This window comes from Petaurus breviceps, unplaced genomic scaffold, assembly GCF_028583685.1.
Source record: "Petaurus breviceps papuanus isolate PSGF00001 unplaced genomic scaffold, PetGlider_PUasm1.0 90466, whole genome shotgun sequence".
Taxonomy (NCBI): domain Eukaryota; kingdom Metazoa; phylum Chordata; class Mammalia; order Diprotodontia; family Petauridae; genus Petaurus; species Petaurus breviceps.
Window position 1 is genome coordinate 3,365,166 of NW_027187260.1, and position 25,177 is coordinate 3,390,342.

A 25,177-nucleotide genomic window follows, 5' to 3' on the forward strand; every position below is an offset into this window, starting at 1 on the left:
ACACACACACACACACACACACACACACACACACACACACACACACAAGCTCCAAGAGATCTGTGATCTCTTTGGGGTGCTATACTCTCTGCCCAGGCAGATCACATTCCACCCATGCCTTCTTATCTAACGTAGTTCTTGTTTGTATCTTTCCCTGAACCCTACATAAAGGATGCACCCAACACAATAGAAGATGCTCTTGTATTCTTTTAATATTTCATGAATACTAATGAAACAGTTGTGACTCCCCAATTCCCTACATGATTGACTTATCTACATTCCTCATCTTACATATTCTTGATACCTTTTATATACATGCAAACAAAATTGTATCATGGTTTATATGTATACTTGTCTTTCCCTAATAAAATTTTAAGCTTGTGAACAAGATATTTATTGTGTCTTTGTGTCGCAAATGCCTAACACCATGCCTTATACATAGTTGTTGTCCATCCTTGGTTTTCAAAGAGGACCAGTGACATCATGGGTTAATGTCTTTACTCAAATGTAAACTGGATTTAAGTGAGGCAGAATGCACGAAGTCATTAGCCTCACTTTCTCTTTCAGAGTCATCAAAGTCCAGTAGTAGGATAAAAGTAAAGATGATTGGAGATAGCCTGGGATACAGCGGATGACCTTGGCATCTTCAGTGTCCAACAAAGCTCTAAGCATTCCATGGTTCCTGCTTCAACTGCCCTGGTAACCATTGAGGGTCCATTCCACCAGGGGAAGTCTTCATATGATTGGGGCAGACATTTCCCCAACTCACAGATAGCTTTAAGACTTGTCAATTACCCTCAAACTGATTTAGCCTGTCTACTGAAATGGTTTTACCAGGATATGGCCACTGTGCATGCTTCAGTTTCTTGGAGGAGCCACAGGTGAAATTTGTACCTTACAGGCACTAAATAAATGCAAGGCAAATTATACATACAGGATTACTTTCAAATGTCTTAATTAAGTTTTATACTTTAAAGCTTAATACATAGGCACTGTTGAACAATAAACTAAAATAATTTTGCTACCATTTAGTAAATTGGTTTGAAGCAAAATAGAAAAGACAAAGTAAACAAGCACGAAAAAGAACTCAGAAGCTAAATTACTGATCTACTATAAAACAAGCCTCTCATTGAGCCTTCTCCTGAGGTGGAGACAAAGTCAGAAAAGAATGTGTTCAAACTATTTCCATTTAAAACATTTGCTAAGTATCAGCTATAATCCCATAAGGAAGCTGTAGCCATACTCATACATACATACATATATATGAAACAAGGCAGAATGTGATAGGAGCAAACAGGAACTCCAGACAAAGAGCTTAAAGTAAATCTGAAAAGGGAGAGGCCTTCTTAGAGATCCCTTTTGCTGAATCCTCCTCCAAAGCACACTCTCTAACTGTAGGTGTCCCTCAGGGTTGGCAGTGGGGGACGTGGACTTTCTCCTGCTATACTACTTCACTAGGTGAACTCTTCAGCCCCCATAGATTAATTAACATCTCTATACTGATGATTGTTAAATCTACTTATTGTGCCCCAGCCTCTCTGCTGACCTCCACTCTCTCATCTCCAACTGCCTTTTAGATATCTCTGCATGTCCAATAGACATCTGAAACTCAGAATGTCCAAAACAGAACTTACAATTTTTTCTCCTAAATCCCACATACACCTTCCCTATTACTGTTGAGGGAAACATCATCTTTCCAGTCCCTGAGGCTTGCAACCTAGGAATCATCCTGGATTCCTCAATATCTCTCTCTCACACACACACACCCCCATCCAATGTGTTGACAAGGCCTGTTGATTTCACGTCGACAACAACTCTCCAATGTGCCCCTTCTGATATTGCCACCACTGTAGTGCAAGTCCTCATCACCTCAGGCCTAGACTATTGCAATAGACTGCTGGTACATCTACCCGCCTAAAGCCTCTCCCATTCCAAACTATCCTCCATTCACCCACCAACATTATTTTCCTAAATTGTAGACATAACCAAGTCACTTCCCTAACTCAATAAACTACAGTGGCATCCTCTTGCCTCCAGGATCATCTACATGTTTGGCATGCAGTCCTTTACAGCACAGCCTTACCTTTCTAGTCTTCTTATACCTTATTCTTCCATCCAATGTCACTGGCCTCTCGGTTGTTGCATAAACAAGATGCTCCCTCCATCTCTTACCTCCAGGCATTTTCTCTGGCTGTCCCTCCATGACTGGAAGGTTCTCCCTCCTCAACTCCACCTCCTTGCTTTCCTGGTTTCCTTTAAGTACCAACTAAAATCCTTCCCAATTAAAAGGAAGCCTTTCCCAATTCCTCTTAATTCTACTGCCTTATCATTTTGAATTATTTCCTATTTATTCTGAACATAGCTTGTTTGTCTTTATTTGTTACTTGTCTCATTCAACTGTGAGTTCATGAAGGGAAGTGATTGCCTTTTGCCTCTTTTTGTATCTCTAGCATTTAGCACAATGCCTGGCACATAGTAAGTACTTAATGTTTATTTACTGACTTTTAGCTACTAAAAGAAAAGGGAATTACTTCATGGGAATTGGGTCATGAAAGAAGAAAATGTGTCAATAGAAATATACTATATGACATAACCAATGACATACCAATAGACATAACTAATATTTCAAGCAGAGGGAAGAACTTACACAAATTAAGGAAGGTTGGAAAAGCAGAGCACATTTGAGGAAAAGATCAGATCTGAAATTGAAAGAGTGGTCTGGTCAGAAATCATCTAGTCCAACAAAGAAAACAAAGTCCTGTAAGGTTAAGACACACAGATATGATATAAGAATGAATTAAAAAGCATTTATTAAATGCTTATTATATATCAAGAACAGTGCTAAGCCTGAGACTCACAATTCAAACTCAGGGCTACAAATTCAGTGTTCCTTTCACCACACTGTCTCCTCTGCTGGTGAAAGTTAAACAGATATGAGACAGACTATGACAAGGAAAGAAGTTTGAAATATGGCTAGAAACATTAGAGTCTGATATTAGAAGGCCTTAAAATACAAAGCTAAAAAGTTTGTATTTTGTTTTCCAAACATCAGTTAGCTCACAGAAAGGTCCTTGAGCTAGGTAATGATGTGGTCAGATCTGTATATTAGGAAGATTATTTTGGCAGCTGTGTGATAGATTCAAGTCATTTTGCTTGTCACATAAGCAGAGATTAAAGCATAGGGCACAGTTTTATTAATGTTTAAGTTATATGATCAATAACTACATTGTATTATATTATATTGTATTGTATTATAGGATAAGATGCTTCAAATTATCTTGAAAATATTTCTACAGGTTGCAACTTTAAAAAAAATCTAATTTGTAGAAATTTGCATTGGCAGTTATATAACTAAATTATTTTCAACCAAAAGATTATACAGAGAGTACAAAAAGCATTTGGGAACAAGAGTGACAGTTGCTGGGGGTCAGAGTCAAGATGGTGGAGTAGAAGCACGACCTCCCAGTGGCTCTGGCTTCCACCTTCCCCAATCAATGTAAAAAGGGAAATCTGAACAAACTTTGGAGCTGCAGAACCCATAAAATGACACAAAGAAGCTAACCATCTGCTGAGGACAGCTGGGCAGGTAGGAATCAGACAGTGCAGTACTCTGGGAGCTGAGCGCCGGTCCGTGAGCCAGAGGTTTTAGACTGAGGGCAGGCCTGACCAGCCTCTGGCCAGAGGGACTCCAGATCAGCAGCACCTGTGGCCGTTTCCAGAATTACAAACACGTACATGCAAAGGATAAAGTGAGAAGTCAGTGCAGTCGGAACTTTGGGACCCAGTAAGTGGGAGTGCATGGCCTTTGGCACCGGGGCGAGAAGCAGCTGAGATACCAGCATAGCCAGCCAGAGCCACATGACAGCTTCAGCTCCTGGCCTGCAGAGTGTAGGGGGGACCAAGAGACTAGTCTGAGTGGTAATCGCTCTTGCTTTAATCTGCTTTGATCTGTATTACAGTCTAGGGTGGAGGTCCTGGGGCATGTGTCCAGCTTGTCAGAGCATGTGGAGGATTCAGAGAGGGCACCCATCTAATACCTCTGGCAGCTGAGAAAACCTCAGCGTTTGGGAGGAAAGCTCCCCTAACTGGTGGCAGACTCCTACTGTAGCAAAAGGCCCAGGAGTCAAGTGACTGAGGGGCAACATGACCAGGCAAAGGAAACAAAGCAGACAGAAGATTCCAACATTAGACTCCTATTTTGGGGACAAAAAGGAGCAAAGCATGGAACAGGAAGAAGACAGTGAAGTCAGAACTCCTGCACCAAAAGCTTCAAAGGAAAATATGAGCTGGTTACAGGCCATAGAGGACCTTAAGAAGCAGATAAGAGAAGTGGAGGAAAAATTGGGAAGAGAAATGAGAACAATGCAAGAAAATTACAAAATGAGAGTCAACAGCCTGACTGAGGAAAATCACACTGTAAAAAATAGACTAAATCAAATGGCAAAACAGGCTCAAAAAGGAAATGAGAAGAATGCCTTAAAAAGCTGAATTTGCCAGATGAAAAAGAATCTCAAAAGCTCACTGAAGAGAATCATTCCTTCAGAATTATATTGGAGCAAATGGAAGCTAATGACTTTATGAGAAATCAAGATGATGTTAAACAGATCCAAACAAATGAAAGAATAGAAGGCAATGTGAAATATCTCATGGGAAAAACCACTGACCTGGAAAATAGATCTAGGAGAGATAATTTTAAAATTATTGGACTACCTGAAAGCCATGTTCAAAGTAAGAACCTAGAAATCATCCTCCAGGAAGAGGTTGAAAGAATCCACCGATCACCTCCTGAAAAAGATCTCCAAAAGAAAACTCCTAGGAATATTATCACCAGGTTCAAAATTCCCAGATTAAGGAGAGAATATTACAAGCAGCCAGGAGGAAACAATTTGAATATTTTGGAAACACAATCAGGATAACCCAGGATCTGGCAGCTTCTACACTGAGGGATTGAAGGGCCTAGAATAGGATATTCCGGAGGTCAAAGGAGCTGGGATTAAAACCAAGAATCACCTACCCAGCAAAACTGAGCATCATCTTTGGGGGAAAATATGGTTATTCAGTGGAATAGAGGACTTTCAAGCATTCTTGATGAAAAAACCAGAGTTGAATAGAAAAGTTGATATTCAGATATAAGAAGCAAGAGAAGCATGAGAAGGTAAACAGGGAAAAGAAATCATAAGGAACTTATCAAAGTTGAACTATTAACACTCCTACATGGAAAAACAATAATTGTAAGTGATAAAACTTTTGTCAGTATGAAAATAGTTGAAGGGAACAGAAATATATGTGTGTGTGTGTCTATATATGAGGGTATATGGGCATATGAATACATTTGTGAATGTGTGTGTATTTATTTACAGGTGTACATAGATAGAGGGCACAGGACCAATTTAACAGGAAGGGATGATACTTAAAGGGTGAAATTAAGAGGTGAGAGAGGAATATAATGAGAGGAGATGGGGAGAGACAGAATGGGGTGAACTATCTCATAGAGAAGAGGAAAGGGAGAATGGTTACAATGGGGGGGAAGAATAGGAAGGCAAAAGGGAATGGGTCAACCTTATTCTCATTGAATTTGGCTTGGGGAGGGAACGAAATACACACTGAATGGGGTATCTCACCCTACAGGAGAGTAGGGGGGAAGTGGATCAGAGGAGGGATAATGGAAGGGAGGGCAGGCTGGGTAGGAGGGAAGTTGGAAGCATCCACTTTTGAAAAGGGATGGGATCAAGGGATAGAATGGAACAAGTGGGAGGTGGGATAGGAGGGAGGGAAATATAGTCAGTCTTTTACAATATATCTACTATGTTATTGTTTTGAATTAGCTACACATGTACAACCTATACTGAACTGCTTGTCTTCCCAGTAAGGGTGGTGACAAGGGAAGATGGGAATGAATCTTTAATTCAAAGTTTTAAAATCAAATGTTTATATATATATATATATATATATATATATATATATATAAAATCAAATGTTTATATATATATATATATACACTATTATTAATACTATTTTATATGTAATTGGGAAATAAGATATACAGCCCCTGGGGCATAGAGATCCACCATGCCCTACTGGAAAAGTTAAAAGGGGTATGGGAGAAAATATGGGAGAGAGCAGATTGGAGGAGGGGATATCCTGTGGGACTGCTATTTTGGGGCGGTGGGTTGGGGAAAAATGGGGAGAAAATTTGCAACTCAAAATCTGGTGGAAATGAATGATGTAAATCAGAAGTTAATAAAGCATTTAAAAAAAGAGTGACAGTTATTAAATGTCAAAGCAAACATAAAAATTAATTATTGAATCGTGTTTAATTGTTTGCAATATATGGGGTCTTTCATTGTTTTTGTTTTAGAGTGCCAAGGAACAACATGTAGAGCTAACTTCTAATGCATGCACAAAACTATTTAATACTTAATTATGTTTCTAAAGCACATTTCATAAGCAAATTAAATCAGTTTTTAAGCATCATTTTGAGGAAAAAAACTATTTTACTAAACTCAGGACTCCAAAAATTATTAGTAACATGTGGCCTTAAAGAGAGGGGTTTTGCTTTTGTTTTAATTGCTAAGTTTTAGTATTTTACTATTAGATAAATGATTTAACAATTTTCCTTGAAAAGTAGGGTCAAAAAGTTCAAGCATTCTATTTCCACTTAACTCAGTTGGCTAAATTCTAAGTAATTATTCTTAAAATTCAAGCATTCTAAAGCAACTCCCATCTCCTTACACTCAGTGATCTATAATTAAAATTAAGTAACTGTTGAACATATTGGGAAGTTAGTCTAAAATATGACTCTCAATAATTTGTACTATTTACTTAACATTACATTTATCAAGGCAAATCCCATTGTAATTGTTTTCTTCTGTTTCCTCAACCACATGGCATTATGCCATGTAATGTATTTTTTTTGTACTTTAGAAAGCTCAATATCTTACTTAGAAACAGCTTTGAAAATTGGCACATGGCCTATTTGCAACTGATACTAAAGCTTAAATACCTTCCCAGCAAAGTTACACTAACTTCAAAATATTCTAGGCTAAACCATTAAAATGTTTTTGTTTCGGTTACAGCACTAATGAATACCAAATGTTAGAATTTGTTTTAGCTGGTCTAATGCATTAGGGATTTCACTTAAAAGAAAAGGTTGGATCAGTTCCCCATTATATAACTGAGAGCAGATCTGTCAATATGATACTATGCACTAATACATATAATGTTTGAAAGATTTAAATACTTAAGTTTAAATTCAAGCATAAAAAAGTTAAATTCAGAAAGTCTACTCAATTAATTGTCAAATTTTTTTCCTGCAGAGAAACAGCAAAATCTTGGTTTCTATTCTCCACATGGAGAGTCTTTCTTGAACTTGGATAAGCACAACCTTCACCTTGATTGCTCTGTCCCCTCAAAGTGGGATGAGAATACTCTATGTACTTCTTCACAAATGTAAAAAAAAAAAAAAACCTGTCTAAAAGGGGAAGAAAAACATTCTTCAAAGTATTTATAGTCCATTAAGGCTTGGCAAACAGCACCAATTTGACAAGACTTTCAGGCATGAACTTAACAAATTCTCTTATCCATCATTGCTAGAGAAGGACTCATTGTGAAAAAGATATGAGAATTTCACATTCAAATGCTGGATCTTCAAGAGGCTACTGAGATAAATGTGCCCCTCTTTCTGCATTTTTTTATTTAACAGAAAGAGACTGTCTTTTTTTAGAAATATCACCAAAGTGTTCTTTGGCAAAAGATGGGAAACTAAGCAATGAGTGTACATCACATACAATCTTAGGGGGTCGGGGGTGGGTGGGGTGACACAGCATGTCCAAAGATGAGTATATATACATAATAATTACTGGAAAAGGAAAACATTCATTAAGAAAACCATTCTGACTTCTGGGTTCAAATACTTGCCCAACTTTTGGACAGTTCTTACCATTTGAAGTTTGTACTTTTCATAGAGTGAAAATCTCCGTCTCTAATTTCCAACCACTACTCCACAGAAAAAGTCTAATCCTTCTATGACTTCTATGAACCCTTTAAACACTTAAAGATAGCTCTCATGTCCCCATTAAGCTTTCCCTCCAGATGAAATACCCTAAGTTATTTTAATATTTTGATAATTGTATTTCAATGCAATTCATTTCCTTTGTAATTATGTATTTTATTTTACACATTTAAAAACATTCTAAGAGACCAAAAGCTTCACCAGACTGCTAAATGGGTCCCTGATACTAAAAAAGATTAATAATTCCTATCCTATTAGGTCTCCCCCCTCAAATCTCTCTTTCCTTCATCAGTCCTCCATACAGATGCTACTCAGAGGGATTTTCACTGATAGAAGAAATATAAGCAAGGCATATTCCAGTATATCCAGTTCTTGTACCTGTACTAATTAAGCTCTGACCATGTCATTCCCCTACTCAATAGGTACATTCACTTTCTTTCCTTTCATTCCCTTCTTAATCCCTTACAATTCAGCTTCTGATATAATCATTCCACTGAAACTGCTCTGTCCAAAGTTACCAATGATTTCTTAGCTGCCAAATCCAATGGTCTTTTCCTTAATCCTCATTCTCCTTGACCTCTCTGCAGCCTTTGACACTGTTGATTAACATCTTCTCTCTAGGTTTTTGGGACACCACTCTCTCCTGCTTTTTATCCTATCTGACTATTCTTTGTCTCCTTTTCTGGGTTCTGTTCCAGATCACACCCCATAAGTCTAACGGTGTCACTCAGGGTTCAGTCTTGAGTGCTCTTCTCTTCTCCTTCTATCCTACTTCATTTGGTGATCTCATCAGCTCCCATGGGTTTAATCACCAGCTGTATGCTGATGATTCTCAAATCTCTCTATCTTGGCCCAAACTCCTCAATGACCTCCAATCTTGCTTCTCCAACTGCTCTTCAAACATCTTAAATCGGATGTCTAATAGACATCTTAAACTCAATATGCCCAAAATAGAACTCACTATCTTTTCCCCTAAACCTTCCCCATTTCCTGCCTTTGTTTTTACTATAGAGGGCAACACTATCCTCCCAATCCTTCAGGCTCCAACTTAAGAGTGATCATGGACTCTTCATTAACTTTCACTATACCACCCACCCCACCCCCCATATCCAATCTGTTGCCAAGGCCTGGTAATTTCACCTTTATAAAATCTCTCATTCACCTGCTTCTCTCCTCTGAAACTGTCACCATTCTAATAGAGGCCCCAATTACCTCATTCCTGGGACATTTTAAGAGCTTGTTGATGGGTCTGCCTGCCTCAACACTTACCCTGCTCTAATCCATCTTCCATTCAGCCACTAAAGTGATTTTCCTAAAGTATAGGTCCACTCATATGACTCTACTACTCCACTGGCTCCCTAGTGCCTCCAGGATCAAATACAAAATGCTCTGTTTGGCATACAAAGCTCTTCATACTCTAGCTCCCTCCTATCTCTCCAGTCTTCTTAAACCTTGGTTGTTGTCCTTCATTCTTGAAGAGGACCAAAATGATGTCACTATGTTATAATCAAGTTACAATGCATCCAACTGTGACTGATCAGACTAATACAAGCTTGGAATGCTCTACCACAGATCAGGCACAAATAGTTGATGTGAACAGTCTTTGGATTCCTATGTCAATTGGATTTAAGTGAAGCAGAGGTACATGGAGTCATCAGCCTCACTCTCTTTTCCAGAGTCATCACAGTCCAATGGTAGACCGTTGTTGATGGCTTGAGATGCAGTGGATGACCTCGGCATCTTCAATGTTCAACCAAGCTCTAAGTGCTCCACAGTGCTTATTTCAGCTACCTTCATGGCTACTGGAACAAACTGCTCTCATCCACTCATTCCACCAGGGGAAGTCTTCACATGTTTAAGATAGACACCCCCAGCCCCAACTCATTGACATGTAGGGTGTGCTCAGGGAAAACTAGTACCTCTAGTGGGAGGGCTGCCAAGCCTTTTTTAGGACTGATTTCCACATTTGGTGTCCACCTCACCCACCTAACTCTCACTTGTGGTTCCAAGAAGCTATAGCATGCACAGCAGCCACACCTCAGTAAACCATTTTGGCAGACAGGCTAAACCAGGTTGAGGGTAACTGAGGGGTCTCAAATCCATCTTATACTTTAGTCCTAGACAAGTATTCTTTGATCCAGTAGAACTCTAGGCCTCCTGGCTACTCCACCAAAAGAAAATAAAAGACTTACTGAATATCTCCCCCAATTCCCTAATTCCAGTGCCTTCTCTTTGTTAATTATTTCCTCTTTATCCTGTATATAGTTTGATATATATGTTTCCTGGTTGGTTCCCCTCCCCCCCCATTAGACTGTAAACTCCTTGTGGGCTTGTATCACTAGCACTTAGCACACTGCCTAGCACATAGTAGGTTCTTGATTGATTCACTGAATGAATCATGATTCCCTATTACTTCTAGGGTCAAATACAAACTGCCCCAAAATTCACTCCCTCTTTGCCACTGCTTCCTAGGATCTTTTGTTTCCTTGTTTGGCACAAACACTGCCTTTTATCTACATGAGGTGTTTGTTGACTTCACCAGCTGCTAGAGCCTTGTTGTATCAAGTCATACTGTATGATATATCTATATCTGTATCTACGTCTACATCTATATACATACACTTTTGTATATCTATGTCTCCCCTATAGAATATAAGTTCCTTGAGATTGGGGGAAGGGGAGGTTGTGGTTTCATTTTTGTCTTGGTCTCCCCAACACTTAACATGGTACTTTGTATATAAGTGCTTTCTAATACTTTGTGATTATAAGGAAAGTCTGTGGCTTTACAGAAACACTTGATCTTTGAGAAGCTATCTCTAAGTTCTATCAATGTATTAAGTTCGAAGATCAGAAATATTGTATACAAGCTACATCATCTTTACTCCCTGAAGATATGACCTTCATAGTTAGCATTTAATATTTATTATGTCCTGAGCTTTTATATCAGGATGATATAATATCTATTTGAATAACATTTGTCTTTTTGCAAAACCACAGCTAAAGTCACTGGCTATTATATTAGCCAACATTCTATATATAAAGTCCCACATGATAAACAATTGCTCTTTGAATATAGTATTAAGGAAATACATTCTCTCTAGATCAGTAGCTATTGCTAATGCAACAGAATTTAATTTTAGAGAAAATAACTATATAGCCTATTGTATTTTCCTTTTTGTTTTAGCTATGCGAACTCAGAACTAAGTCTATTATCTATTACTTAGCCCTTTTAAACTTGATTTTCATTATTTTAAATTGTCCTATAAGATACTGCTTTTAACTTCATAAGCCATCTCACAAATAGGGAATAAATCCTAAATATTTCATTTTATTTAAATATATATATGTATGTATATGAGTCAGTCTTTCTACTTTTAACATAAACTCAAAATATGCTGTCACAAACACCAACTAGCATCTCTGGAAGAACTAAGAAATATGCTGCCCTTTTAAAGTGTTTGAAAGTACATCAAAAATGTTTCATGACATCCAAACCTTGTTGAAATATAAGAGCCTACAACTACAGCATTCAGAAAAGGATGTAGTTATTGCTTGGTAGATTTTTTAAAATAAAGCTATTTTTTTTCTCTATTCCTATTTCTCTACAAAAGTAGGGTACGTCCCCATTAATGCAAATAATGAATCCCCAGAAGTGGTATGATTATTCCAATTTGCAGCACTACATATTTCCACATTGGGAACAATGACCATTTTTTACATAATTAAAACTTCAAATGATAAGAACTTGAAGATGCCATCTTCCAGGGTTCATCATTTGCACTAATTAGTTCCTCACCATATGTCAAAGTTACTTCAACTTTTTGTCAACAACCAAGAAATATGAACCAAGAAAAGAGTATTTAGAAACATTACTTTCTGAGAGATGAGTCCAATTTTAGGAATAACTGAGCCAGGACATCAACTCCTTCTAAATATTTGTACACAATACATTCACTAGATTAATAACTCCCCTTAAGAATCTTACTACTAAAAGAACAAGAACTTGTGAATCCTATTAAAGTATTTCTAATAACAAAAGCCACATGCATATATTCTTTGGGTTTTAAAAAGAAGTTTTATATTGCTCCATTTCATCATCACGACAGTATGGTGAAGTAAGTAGTACAAATGTTATTATTACCATTTAAATTATGAGAACACTGAGGCTCAGAGAATTTAAGTGACTTGTCTAAAGTTACAGTCAGAAGGTGTGAAAGTTTGCCTCTAGTTAAACAAAAATCATTATAGGCACTAAGAACCAAAGCAGGAATAGCAAGAACTAATTCCTGGACAAGGAAACTAGTTTCCTTACTTAGAATTATTATCTATAAATAAAGGAAACTTTCAAAAGAAAAGAATAAAGCTTTCTTGAAAGAAAACAAAGTATTATCCTCTGCTATAGAACATTCTACAGGTAGGCATTTATTTTTTTCTTTGTGGGGAGGGAGAAGGAAAGAGTGATGTGGGCCTATGTCTTTATTGGTGTAGGAACTACCAGTAGGGAAAATCAATGCAGACTGACATTTCTTTTTGTAATTTATAGTTTTGGGGTAGGGGTGGGAGGAAGGCACTGTGAGAGTGACTTAACTATGCCCATTTAGCTAATACAAATCAGAGGCATAATGGAATATCTGATCGTTATGTGATCATGACTGATCCTCTACCCACAATACCACTGTTACACTGAATCAGGATTTAGTAAGTCAAGCTTCAAGTCTTGGTTATGCACTGATTTACAATGTGACCTTGGACAAATCATTCAGATTTTTTTTGGACCTCAATTTCCGCTTCTGTAAAATGAGAGAATAAGACTACTTGACTATTTTGTGTCTGTTTTTTCTGTCTTCTATATGTCCCTGTGAAGTCACAATTTTCTGACATATAAATCTAACCACACTTGTGTCTTATGAAGTATATAGCCTTTATATTAGAAAAGACAGTATAAAAACTGCTGATAGAGAGGACAGAGTAAAAATAAGAGAGATAACAAGGTAGCATCCAGATGTTCCTGATAACCTTTTTTTGTTGTTGTTCAGTTGCTTCAGTTGTGACCAACTCTCTGTGACCCTACTTGGGGTTTTCTTGGTAAAGAAAGTGGAGTAACTTGCCATTTCCTTCTCCACCTTATTTTTCAGATAAGTAAATAGAGGCAAACAGGGTTAAGTGATTTGCCCAGGGTCACAGCTATTAAGTGTCTGAGGTCAGATTTGAACTCAAAAGATGAGTCTCCTTGACTACAAGCCTGGCACTCTATCCACTGTGCCAACTGGCTGCCTACTTAGCAGATTCAAAAGACTTGCATCAAAGGTTAGTGAAAGAATGGGCATGTGATTGCTGAACAACTGTCAGGGCAGGGATTGTCTTAATTGTATCTACATCCCCAGCATTTAGCACAGTGCTTGACACATAGTAAGCATTTAATACATGTTTTTTCATTCATTCATTCATCTTGAAGAATGGAAAAGAAAAGGTATCATGATTTTCAGAAAATGGAAAAGGATAGGGTTTATAAATTATAGGCCAGTGAGTTTGACTAGTAATTCCAGCAGTGTTCTAAACCATATCTATTCTCTCTTTCTCTTCATTTTCTTGGATGGAATTCAAACAGAAAATATTTCAGGACAATGGCTACCCCGTAATCTTTCATATTTAATATTCCACAGACTAATACACATGTGGATAAAATAATTGCTTTTTGTAGTTGAATAAAAGCATTATGATGGAGCTCATCTTCTGTAGATTCAGTGAAATCATCCTTGATACAACTCTAATAGAACAGGGGGTGAGGGTTTGATAAGTAACTCATTAAGTTCCCACAGGACTTTGATTTCTTCTGATATGTACCTCAATATATTTTGAAATAATTTCATTCCATGTAGCTTGGAGCTTATGAATATTTTGGACAACAACATCTATTAAATTTTTTTTAAATTTTACGCAATGTTGATATTCTAAGTGATTAGAGGCAACTGTTCAGTCAGGGTAAATGCTGCAGTTGCAATACAGTTAAAGTTGCAAAGTTTTCAAGTATGTATTTGAAGTCTGTATCTGTAGCAGAAGAATAAGTCACCTGTCTGCCTCTGAAGGATACTGAGTTTCTGATGTATAATTTCAGTCACCAGGTCATAGCTTGCTAAGTATTCAGTAGATATTAAATTTTTGCATACTGCAGTGATGTGCTGCACAATTTCTACCATTTCTTTGCATAATCTCCATTAATTTCTAAGTTCCTTAAAGATCATCTTTCTGTAACTTCTGGTAACAATGATATGTCATGGCTTTTCCTAATCCTTTTCTACAAACGTATCCCCATGGCTTAACCATTTGCTTGATGCAACATCTTAATGGCTGAATTCATGTGAAGAAACTACTGATTCCATTTTAGGTCTTTGCCATTTCATAATCTCAATCAAAAGATGATTTTGATCTTTTTGTTACATTTGACAAATCTGGTGATATGTGTATATGCATGTGTATGTGTATACATACATTTGTATGTATGTGTATACATATGCAGTACATATACATGCATGCATGCATACATGCATACATACAAATTATTACCTGGTGAGTGAGGTCTACTTATTCCAAAAGTAATTCTGTTTTTTTAACCCATTTTTTTAAACCCTTTTATCAGTTGCTCTGAGAATGCTTATCAATCCTCTCTTTCCTTTTCACAAAGAACTGCTCATTTTTCTATAGTTAACTTAGAGTGATAAGCCCTGTGTTCCATTAATGTTATACAGGTTTTTGTTAGGTTATTTAACAACTACTATTTATTTATATAATACCATATATGTATACAGGTTTATGTATATTATAGATAATATTTGTATAGTGCTTTAAAGTTTACAAAGCACTATACATACACTACATCATTTAATCTTTACAATAGCCTTATGAGGTAGATACTACAAATTTTAGTGAATCACTGCTGAAAGGGGCTAGAAGTCATACAGCCATGCTAACCAGGCTTGAGTCCTCAATGATAGGCAGCAATTCTTTTATTCCTCTCTGATTCCTCTTTTTCTCATCCTACAGAAGCTGGTTAAAACCTCCTCTTTTCTCCTCAAACCTCAGACATCATTATCTCCCCCCCTCCCACTTCTCACTCAGCAGAGGCTCTTGCTTTCTACTCAACCAAGAAAATCAAGACCATCCACCATCACATGCCCTCCCCTTGGTTACCATAGTATCCCAGAACCTACCCCACCCCCCAAAAAAGACATCAATATGTAGGCTCTTCATTTTCCCCCTTTCCTGATGGGAAAAGACAGTTCTCCTTGCCAAGCCCAACCCCTCTATGAATAAAATCCCATCTCCTCCTGCCTCCCCTAACCCCTTTCCCCCACTCACACCTCTTTTCACATCACTTCATTTCCCACACAGCTAAACTCATTTGGGGCTTCTTTTGACATCTCTACCAGGCTCTACTCCTCACCCCCACCTCTCAACAGCACTGCCCAACTTTCTTTTGTGTGTTGTCTTCCTCCATTGGATTATAAGTTCCTTGAGGCAGGAACTATCTTTCTTCTTCATATTTGTATCCTCAGAACTTAGCATACATGGTATATAGTAGACAATTAATAAATGTTTATTGACTATTGCATCCTGCAATAGTTATTTATCGACACAATAGCTGGCCTAATTCAGATCATTCTCACCTTTACCCCCTGGACTACTTACTGCAGTCTCCTAATTGGTCTCTCTGCATCCAGCCTCTCACTTCTTCAATCCATCATCCATACTGCCAAACTGATGTTAATCATAGTTTTGATCAAGTAATCTGTTCAAGGAGCTTCAGTAATTCCCTATTGCCACTTGGAAAACTACAAACTCCTCTATTTGACATTTAAAGTCACATCTGACTCCAGTCAATATTTTCAGGCTGACTTCACATTACTTCCTCTTACATGCTCTATGTTACAACTGAACTGGTCTACTGACTGTTCTCCATACATAACACTCCACTTCTGCCTGCTTCCAGGCCTTGGCACAGGCTGTCTTCCATGTTTGGAATCCTCTCCTCTGTCTCTGCCTCTTAGAAACCTCAGCTCCAAGACTTAGTTTAAGTGCCATCTCCTACAAGAGGCCTTTTCTGGTCAGATAGGCTTCTAAACACAGGTACTGATGACAAAGAATGAGTCCCTTCCTCCCCATTTTCTTGGGAACTGAAATCAACCAGAATATTCCTTAAATTCAAATTTCTGAAAAAAAAGTAGTAAATTTTACAGAGAGATTTCAGGTACTTTGAACCTCCGTTTTTTAAGATTAGTTATTCATTTAGACAAAACTAGTAAACTAGTTGCAACTATTTTCAAAGCATATGTCTCATCACATTGACTTTTCAAAAGTGATTTATCAAAGATTTAGATTTCCCAATTACATATACATATGGGTAAAATACGTGTGTATATATGCATATACATATATGTATATATGAGCATGTGTGTGTATATATAAAGAAAATACAAAAAGTAGGAAGTACTATTTGCATAGATCACCTTAAAAATATATATTTTTCCAGATTTTTCCTTTTTCCCTCCTCACTGTCCCCCACTGGGAAGATAAGCTATTCAATATAGATTGTACATGTGTAGTTACCCAAATCATTTCCATAGTAGCTATATTGTGCAAGACTAACTATATATCCCACCATCCTATCCCGCCCCCTACTTATTCTATTTTCTCCTTTGACCCTATCCCTTTTCAAAAATTTTTTCTTCTGATTACCCTCTCCCCCTCCCTTCTATCATACCCCCTCTTATTCCCTACCCCCCTATTTTCCTGTAGGGTAAGATACCAATTGAGCATGTATGTTATGAAAAAGTATATTTTTCAAGTGTGAAATGATGCACAACCTACAACTTACAACCTATTCATTTGAAGTGTCATGAAAGTTTTACTTCTTCTACAGTTAAGTTACAATGAATATTAAGTCATTTTGAAATAATATTGCATCATAACTCACTTTTCCTCCTCAAGGACTTCTAATCGAAATCACCAATCATATTTTTTCCCAGAAAATAGTTTTAACAGTCTTATCACATGGTTATGCATACAACATAAAGATTTCAAGGCTTAAGCTGGTAATTAATTTTTCATGACATGTTCAAACATTTTTATTGACTAGGACCAATATTTCAAAGACAAGAGAATATATAACACCTGTTCCTTACAAATGTTTAAAGTTTTTCAATCATACAATGACAGCTACTTAAAGGTCTAAACTATCAAGGATAAAGAATGATTATTAGATGTTGTACAACACGGTGAACAAGTCAAAACTTTACTTATCAGGTAAAAGCACTTCTTAATGAAGGCGACATTCTGTAAACACAAGCAGAGATGGCATATTGTTTGTTTTACCTTTTAGTTCATAATGGATTATCCACAGTACAGTAACACTAAAAGGTTATGTATCTGTTGCAACATCCAGACTCCTTAACAAAGGTGGGCTATTGTATAATGAGCATTAACCCTTTTACATGATTGCTATTCATTAATGTTGAAGCTAGATGCATTGTGGAATTGGTCCTTAGGCCATCTTTCAAGAATTTCAAGGTTTGGGAAGACTAGGTGGTGCAGTGAATAGAGGACCAGCCCTGGAGTCAGGAGGACCTGAGTTCAAATACAGCCTCAGACACAACACAAAAACTAACCATGTGACCTTGGGCAAGTCACTGCCCTCCAAAAAAAGCAAAAAAGAATTTCAAGGTTCTAAGTAATTCATTAAATAAGGAGACACTGGAAATAATCTGGTTTACAGATAGGGTTTTTAACCCAATGACATCAAATATTTTATCATTATTATAATAAATGTAAGAACATACAGTAGGTATAAGAACCTAGTATGTATAAGAACATATACATACATCTACAATAGGTAGATTCCTTACAAGTCAGGTGCAAGTGGAATCTTCCAGGGGAAAGGGAGAGGAATCGTATTTAGATGTACTAAAGAAAACCATTACAAAAGTCCTATTCCTAATATTTCTTCATGGCATGGAGGTGACCAGGGATTCTTGAAGACTATACCAGAGGAGTATAAGCTCTGAAAGATTCTACCAAGCTAGAAAGATTCAAATACATCTCCAGGAACAATCTACGTGTCACTTTCTGAGAACAGTCTAAAGATCGAGAAGCTCATAATAAATGAGTTGGCCACTACCATGAATTCTTTGTCCATGGAAACGCAACAAACACGATGGTCCTCAGTACTGTAGTTCTGAGATGACAATAATAACAGTGGCAGGCAAAGGGCACAAGCTGCTAAAAATCATAATTTTTAAACTGTATAATATAAACATCTGAGAGGCAGTATGGCCTAGTGAATAGAAAGCTAATCTAAGAGCCAGGAACACCTAGATTCAAGTTCCACCTCTGATGGTGGCTCTGGATAATTCTCTAAGAGTCTAAGATAGAGAGAAGGTTCCAGCTTGCACAGATAGGAGCTCCAGCCCCTTTCCTCTCTAAACATTTATTCCTCTCTAAACAGTTGGTATACTGGAGGAAATAAACAACATCAATTCTGACATTCTCACTTTAAGTGAAACCACAAGTAGAGAGAAAATAGAGTTAAATGCTAGGATAGTTAACAGGATCTCCTTGGAAAAATGAATACAGGAGTTAGCAGAGTTAGTTTCCTCTAGCAAGCAAAGGTAGTAAATTACAACATTTCACAGAATCACAAAATCACAAACTCAACTCAGGTGCTGCCTCCTATGAAAAGATATTCCTCATACACCCTGGTATTAGTGCTGCCTCACCCTCCTCAAGTTATCTTGGATCTACTTAACTGTGCACAAGCTATATCCACCTAGTGCAGGGTGGATATTTTTTGTGTCCTATACCCCTTTGGAAAACTAGTAAAGCCCATGGACTACTACAATGTTTTTAAATGCATAAAATAAACACAAACAACCACAACAGAAACCAGTTATAGTGAAGTGCAGTTATGAAAATATTAAAAGTTCCAAGCTCTCAGATCCCTTGAAATGTATGTACTTGGAGTTTGGTTGAGAATCCATGACCCAGTAAAAAGAAATCTCCTTGAGGGGAAGGGTTGTTTCATTTTTGTCTTTGTACCCCAAGTTCTAAGAGAAACACTATCTGAAGGATGCTAAAGCCAGCTCTAAAAGCAAGAGCCATTGTTAAATTTCAATTTGAGAATTTAAACCTCAGAAATCTGCCCTTGATCTATTACTTTGCTGATCATCTAAACCAAAGAGAATGTCAATAATGTAGATTAAACTTAAAAGTATGTGTGCATATATTTTTCCCCAAAGTGCTGGAAAAAAAAATACTTTTTCCCTGTGGAAAGTTGCTGAACACTTTCCAGTACACCCCTCTATGGCTCTATAAACATTGCTCAGCAAGGAGGCTCAGGCAATGAAGCCATCACTGGATGGGAGACTTGGGGACTAGAGGCTGCTAATAATAAAAACAACTAGCATTTATATAGAGCTTTATGGTTTGCAAAGGTCTTGTAATGCTTTGCATATATCTCATTTAAACCTCACCCCTAGGCAGTATGGTATAATGGGTAAAGTACTGAACTTGGAGACCTGGGTTCAAATCACATTTCTGATACTAACTAGTTTTGTGAGCATGGGTAATTTCTTAATATATTCACTATGCTATGGACAGGTTTTGATCTATATTGGTGGAAAAAATTCCCATACCAATAAAATCACAGATCCCTGACTGTTACTTATTATTGTACTAAAAGTGCCTAGAAATTATAGCAGAAGGGCTTTGTACAGATTAACTTAATAAATGTTTGCTGAATTGAATGACCAAGTCAACAAGCATTTATTTAGCATCTACAAGTCAGGGATGGTACTAAGTTCTTGGAAAGTCAAGCAAAAATAGTCCATCCTCTGAAGGAGCTCACGCTTAATAGGGGGAGAAAATATGCAAATAATTATGTACAAACAAGATATGGAAAGGATAAGTGGGAGATAATCAATGGAGGAAAGATTGTGGCATTGAGGACCAGAAAAGACTTCTTGTAAAAAATAGGATTTTATCTAAGACTTGAAGGAAGCCTGAGAAAGTGGAAGACAGAAGTAAGGAGGAAAAGGGTTTCAGCTATGGAGGACAGTAAGTAAAAATGTAAAGTTAGGAGATGGAATGTCATGTGTAAAGCTGGTGGTACAGTGGAAAGGGTGCTGTGTCTGGAGTCAGGAAGACCTGAGTTCAAATCCATCCTAAGACATTTACTAGTGGTGTGACTCACAGGATTGTTGCGAGGCTCAAATGAGATAATAATTATAAAAGCATTTAGCACAGTGCCTGGCACATAGTAGGTGTTATATAAATGCCAATTCCCTTGCCTACCACCCCTCATGTGCAAGTAGCATCAAGGAGGTCAATGTCACTGTATCTCAGAAGGGACTAAGGTGTAAGAGAACTGGAAAGCTGAGAAGGGACCAGGTTATGAAGGGCTAATGGGATTTTATATCAGAGATTCTTATGGTGGGAGCAAAAACAAAATAGCCATAATTTCCTATCCCAAGTTAGAAAAAATTTTAGAATGTTTTATAATCTGACCCAAGTCTATTCCTACACTACATTAATGGCCATTCTGAAAGACATACTGCAACAGCTTTGAAAATAAGTATAATTTTAACCAGATTTTACCAGCTTTGAAATAAGTATAATTTTACCAGATTTTACCAGCTTTCAAAATAAGTCTAATTTTACAGATTACAGAAATTTCCAGAACACCATCACCCTTCCTGCCATGCTCCCCTTTCTCTCTTCCCAGAAGAATAAATGCAGTAAAATAGTTATTATTTTTTCTCCAATAAAATAAATTTTAAGTTGCCTTGGACACCTACAAATATTTCCAGTAGTTTTAACCATTATATATATTATACTTTCCATCATCTTGCATTAACTTGTCATGCTTCAATAATTTTTAAAAAGCCTAGTGATCTCTTTGTTGACATATGAATCAGCACATAATCTAGCAGGAGATCAGTGAAAATTGATCTCCAAACTCACCATGAATAACAGGATCAAAGACTTGGGTCTATAAATGACCTTAGTGGTCTTGTAGTCCACACCTTCTCTTTACAGATGAGGAATCCAATGCTCAGAGAGATTAAATGATTTGCCCAAAGGCACAAAGCTATTGAGTAATAGAGCCAAGAAGCAAACCCACGTGTTTTCTTTCAACTTACATGGCATAAGGCCTGGACCTGAAATTTCATTGACATAGGCAACTGCTAGATGAGGAAATTACTTCTACCATTATAGGTCAACACCTTTTCTGCAAGTGAAAGTCTCAGAGCCATAAAGTGACAGGCACAGAACTTAAATGCGGATCTTCCTGGCTTGAAAGTCAACTCTTCATCCACTACACCACAGTGCATTTCAACTTTCAATTTATAATTGGTACAAAAGTTATGCCATTAGACTTTGTACTGTAATATATAATAGAAAAGGAGTGAATGAACTTTGAAGTCACAGGAAGAGAACATTTCCTCTAGTTCCATAGTATAGATTGTCCTAGCTACAGTGAGGATACTCTATAGTTACTCAGGATACTCTGATGCCAGAAAAGAGTAACAATAGGGAATAACTGAGATCAGGGAAGAGAAGCATCAGAAACCTTCCTTCCTCATACTAACTCTCCAAAAGCTCTTTGCTCATATAGAACAGAAGTGGCATCTGTCAATATAGATTCTATTATTTCCTTACCCAAAGAAAAAAGCTTAAGGTACAAACATAGTTCTAAGAGAAACAGAAGATTAACATCAGAAATTAGGAAACAAAAATTTTAAACCACTTAATATGTCACTTGAGATTATAAAGGTAGAAAGAAAAAAATGTCTAAGAAGTCTTTCCAGCACCATCCTTATGATTTTTGTAAACACACACTGTCTCTCAACTTAGGCAAAAGAGGCCCATTAAATTATCAGTATCAAACATCACAGACACAGACCTGGTTAAAACAGAGATGAAGCAATGGGCCTTCCAACATTCGGTAATACCTTTTGTTTTTTCAGTGTAGTATCATTGCTTGGCATTAAAATATGTCCTCATTCAAAAGGTCCCAAATTCTACAATGCTAGGATGAAGGCCACTTTTACAGGAATCTGTGAAAAGGGAAAAACAATAAATATGTGCTCAGTGTAACAATAACAGTCTGAAAGCATAATAGTATCACTTTATTGATAGATAAATGGCATGTGAATACCCTTTGCATTCCATTTTCTTTAGGTCCTGTGCTCAGATTTCTAAATTATATAGGCAATTAAAAAACATACAAAAAACTCCTCCATTCTCAGACAAATCGTCTGAATGTATACAACTGACCTGTAAAATTAATTATAACAGAAATGTTGTTTTTTTTAATACAGCATGTTAACCACTTCCTAATAAACTAAGGCTGTATTGATCCATTTGACTAAAAAGTTAACAATAAAATTCTTGGCATTTGAGAGTGTCATTGACCTTTCATTAAAATGCTGACATTATTAATAAAATAATTAAATTACCATTAAAAAAGTAATAATAAGAGAGCACTTAGGAGATACCATAGTCTCAGAAATTGCCAAGAATGATTCAATGCAATTCAACAAATATTAATTAAGTGATTATCATGTAACAGCCATTAGGTTAGAAGACTAAATAGTTAAACAAGAAAAAAAAAAACCAGTTCACACCCTTGAGGAGGTTACAATCTGGAGAAATGACATACATGATTAACTCTACTACAAGTTAGAATATGTTTAAGAACACTGAAGAGGCCAAAGGGTAGTATGAGACATTTGAAGGAACTAGGATCATTTCAAGTTAGAATACGTTTAAGAACACAGAAGAGGCCAAAGGGGAGTATGAAACGTTTGAAGGAACTAGGATCATGTCTAGCCAAGAAGATACAGAAGTCTTTATGGAGGAGGTGGAATCTGAAATGAGTCTCAAGAGAAACCAATTTCAACAGGCAGAGACCCCAGTTCACTTATGGCATACTTTTCAGGGTGTGAAAATTGCATGCCAATCTTGCCCATTTACTGGTCTGGTTCTTCCTACCTTCTGGTGCCCTTTCTCCTAACTTTTCTTAGTCAGGCTCTCAAGCAACATTTCCCAAATTAAGTTGGCCATGGAACTCTTAGACTTGAAATAGATGGATGGGATAGATAAATGTGCTTTATTGGGGTATGATCCCTCACTTAACTTGTTGCCATAACAGCTGATCTGGGATATAGAACATTGGGATTGAAGTCCTCCTGATTCCTGACTGCCCTTTTTATTAGCTTAGATGTCCTCAGAATATATGTGCAGCTCAAATTGAGCCCAGTTGTTAATCTGGTAGTGGTCCCAGAGATAACCATCTGCCCAGCAAGAAAATAGCGTGTCATATCCTGCTTTGTGATATGCCTTTAGAGAGATAGCAAAAGAATTAGAAAGCTTTGAAGTTTTTAATATGCAAAAAGGGGAAAATTTCAGTCTCAGGCAAGAAAATGGTATAATTGTTCATTATAACCCAAAAAAGCAGATTCGTATCTGAGAATGAATGCAATTTGTTTTTTGTCATTTATTTATAGCAGCATTTCTCAATTTCTGAAATTCCCAACTTTTTTCATTGAGAAAAATTTCATGAGAATTATCTGTGTATCAAAATTATTTCTTACATATTATAATTTTTGGTATAAAATAGGTTTCATATTCTCTATTTTTCTCCAAAATTTTCCCAATTGCCCTTTAGACCCAAAAGTGTTCCATAACCCTAATGAAATATATTTATCTATTTCATCAATATATTTTAAATCTAAGAGTTCCATGGCCAAGTTAATTTGGGAAATGCTGCATGACAGACTGACTAATGAAAGGGAGAATGGAAAAAGAGGAGGGGTTGGTCAGAATAATATACTCTGTCATTGATGAAAAGCCTCTTCAATTAATTCACTAAGGGATAGGATGGGGATAGGGAGAAGAAATAAAGACTGGATAAGGATTAGTGTCCCAAATACTTTCTTCCATATTAATAAAAGATTCTGCATTTAGGCCTCCTTGGACCAGAATCAAATGGTGATGTAACTGTTTTGCTCAGATTCCAGTACTTCACCAAAGGTTATCCTGACTGAACACGAAAGTATTAGAAGGTTAATAACACCCTTCTACCTAATAAGTGTTAACTTTACTCCACAGAGAAAGAAAGAAAGGTGTTCATAATAGCTGTAATATTTCTTATTTATTTATGGGTAATCTATAAATAAGGGTCTATTTTTCATTTGTTAAATTTCTGAAAGATATAAACTACAAAGCTCCCCGAAGGTAAGACCCTTTCATATTTGTTTTCCTTTGTTCAGAACCTCAGGTGATATCATATACATAAAATTTTCAATTTCTACTTTTTTCAAGACATATAAAAACTTCTCTATGTATTCTGGAAGAAAAAAACAAGTAAATAAAGAATGTTTATTATAATGTACAGTTAGTTAGACAACCTATTAGGCTAATTCATCGGTATATCTTGGATAGACACCAAAATTAGATAATGAGTTGGTCCCCAAATTAAATGGAAGAGATGAATGGCCTTCAGAAAATTGGAAAGGTCCTTTAATAAGCCCAGAAACAAAAACTCATTTTCATATCAATATTTAAATGATGGTGTTGTATGGTTATGAGTAATGGAACACTATAGTCTCCAAAGAATTAAATGAGTTTCAATCAAAGGGTAATGTAGAGACACATAGTCAGTGTGAAAAGACTGAAACACATAACAAATATGAAATGATGAAAGAAAACTATAGTAATGGTTGTCAACAAAAAAAAAAATGAATGTATAAAAAAGATGGAACAAGTTACATAGAAAGAGAGAGTGATAACCTATAGGAAGTCTGCATGTTCTATTTGTTTCTTCCTGAAGTCAAGAGGAAGCAAGAACAGTGGCTAAGTGGTCCAGTGAATAGAGCACTGGCCCTGGAGTCAGGAGGACCTGAATTCAAATCTGGCCTCAGACACTTAACACAAAAACTAGCTGTATGATCTTTTTGTCACTTAACCCTAATTGCCCTCCAAAAAGTGAGAGAGAGAGAGAGAAAGCTTCCCAGGATGTAGGGTGAAACTTATGGGAAGACTTGCACAAGAGTGGCACAGGGTAAGCAAGCATGGAAGGGTTATAATCAGCATCTTTGAAGGGAAAACACA

The 25,177-nt window shown here is 36.8% G+C and overlaps 1 protein-coding gene across 15 annotated transcripts in view; it reads right to left on the reverse strand.

The window, feature by feature from the left end:
• DISP1 (dispatched RND transporter family member 1) overlaps positions 1-25,177 on the reverse strand; it is a 238,302-nt gene that overhangs the window by 191,755 nt on the left and 21,370 nt on the right. For 7 of the 15 annotated variants that reach the window (XM_069062631.1, XM_069062626.1, XM_069062625.1 and 4 more), the window contains exon 1: positions 22,015-22,121. Coding sequence is in view for 2 of the 15 variants with exons in the window: in XM_069062617.1 (XP_068918718.1) it covers positions 21,966-22,004 (39 nt within the window). In the remaining 13 variants the exon portion in view is untranslated. Of the gene's footprint in view, positions 1-21,965; positions 22,122-25,177 lie in introns of those variants that run through there. The other 8 variants (XM_069062617.1, XM_069062629.1, XM_069062620.1 and 5 more) reach the window with 3 other exon arrangements.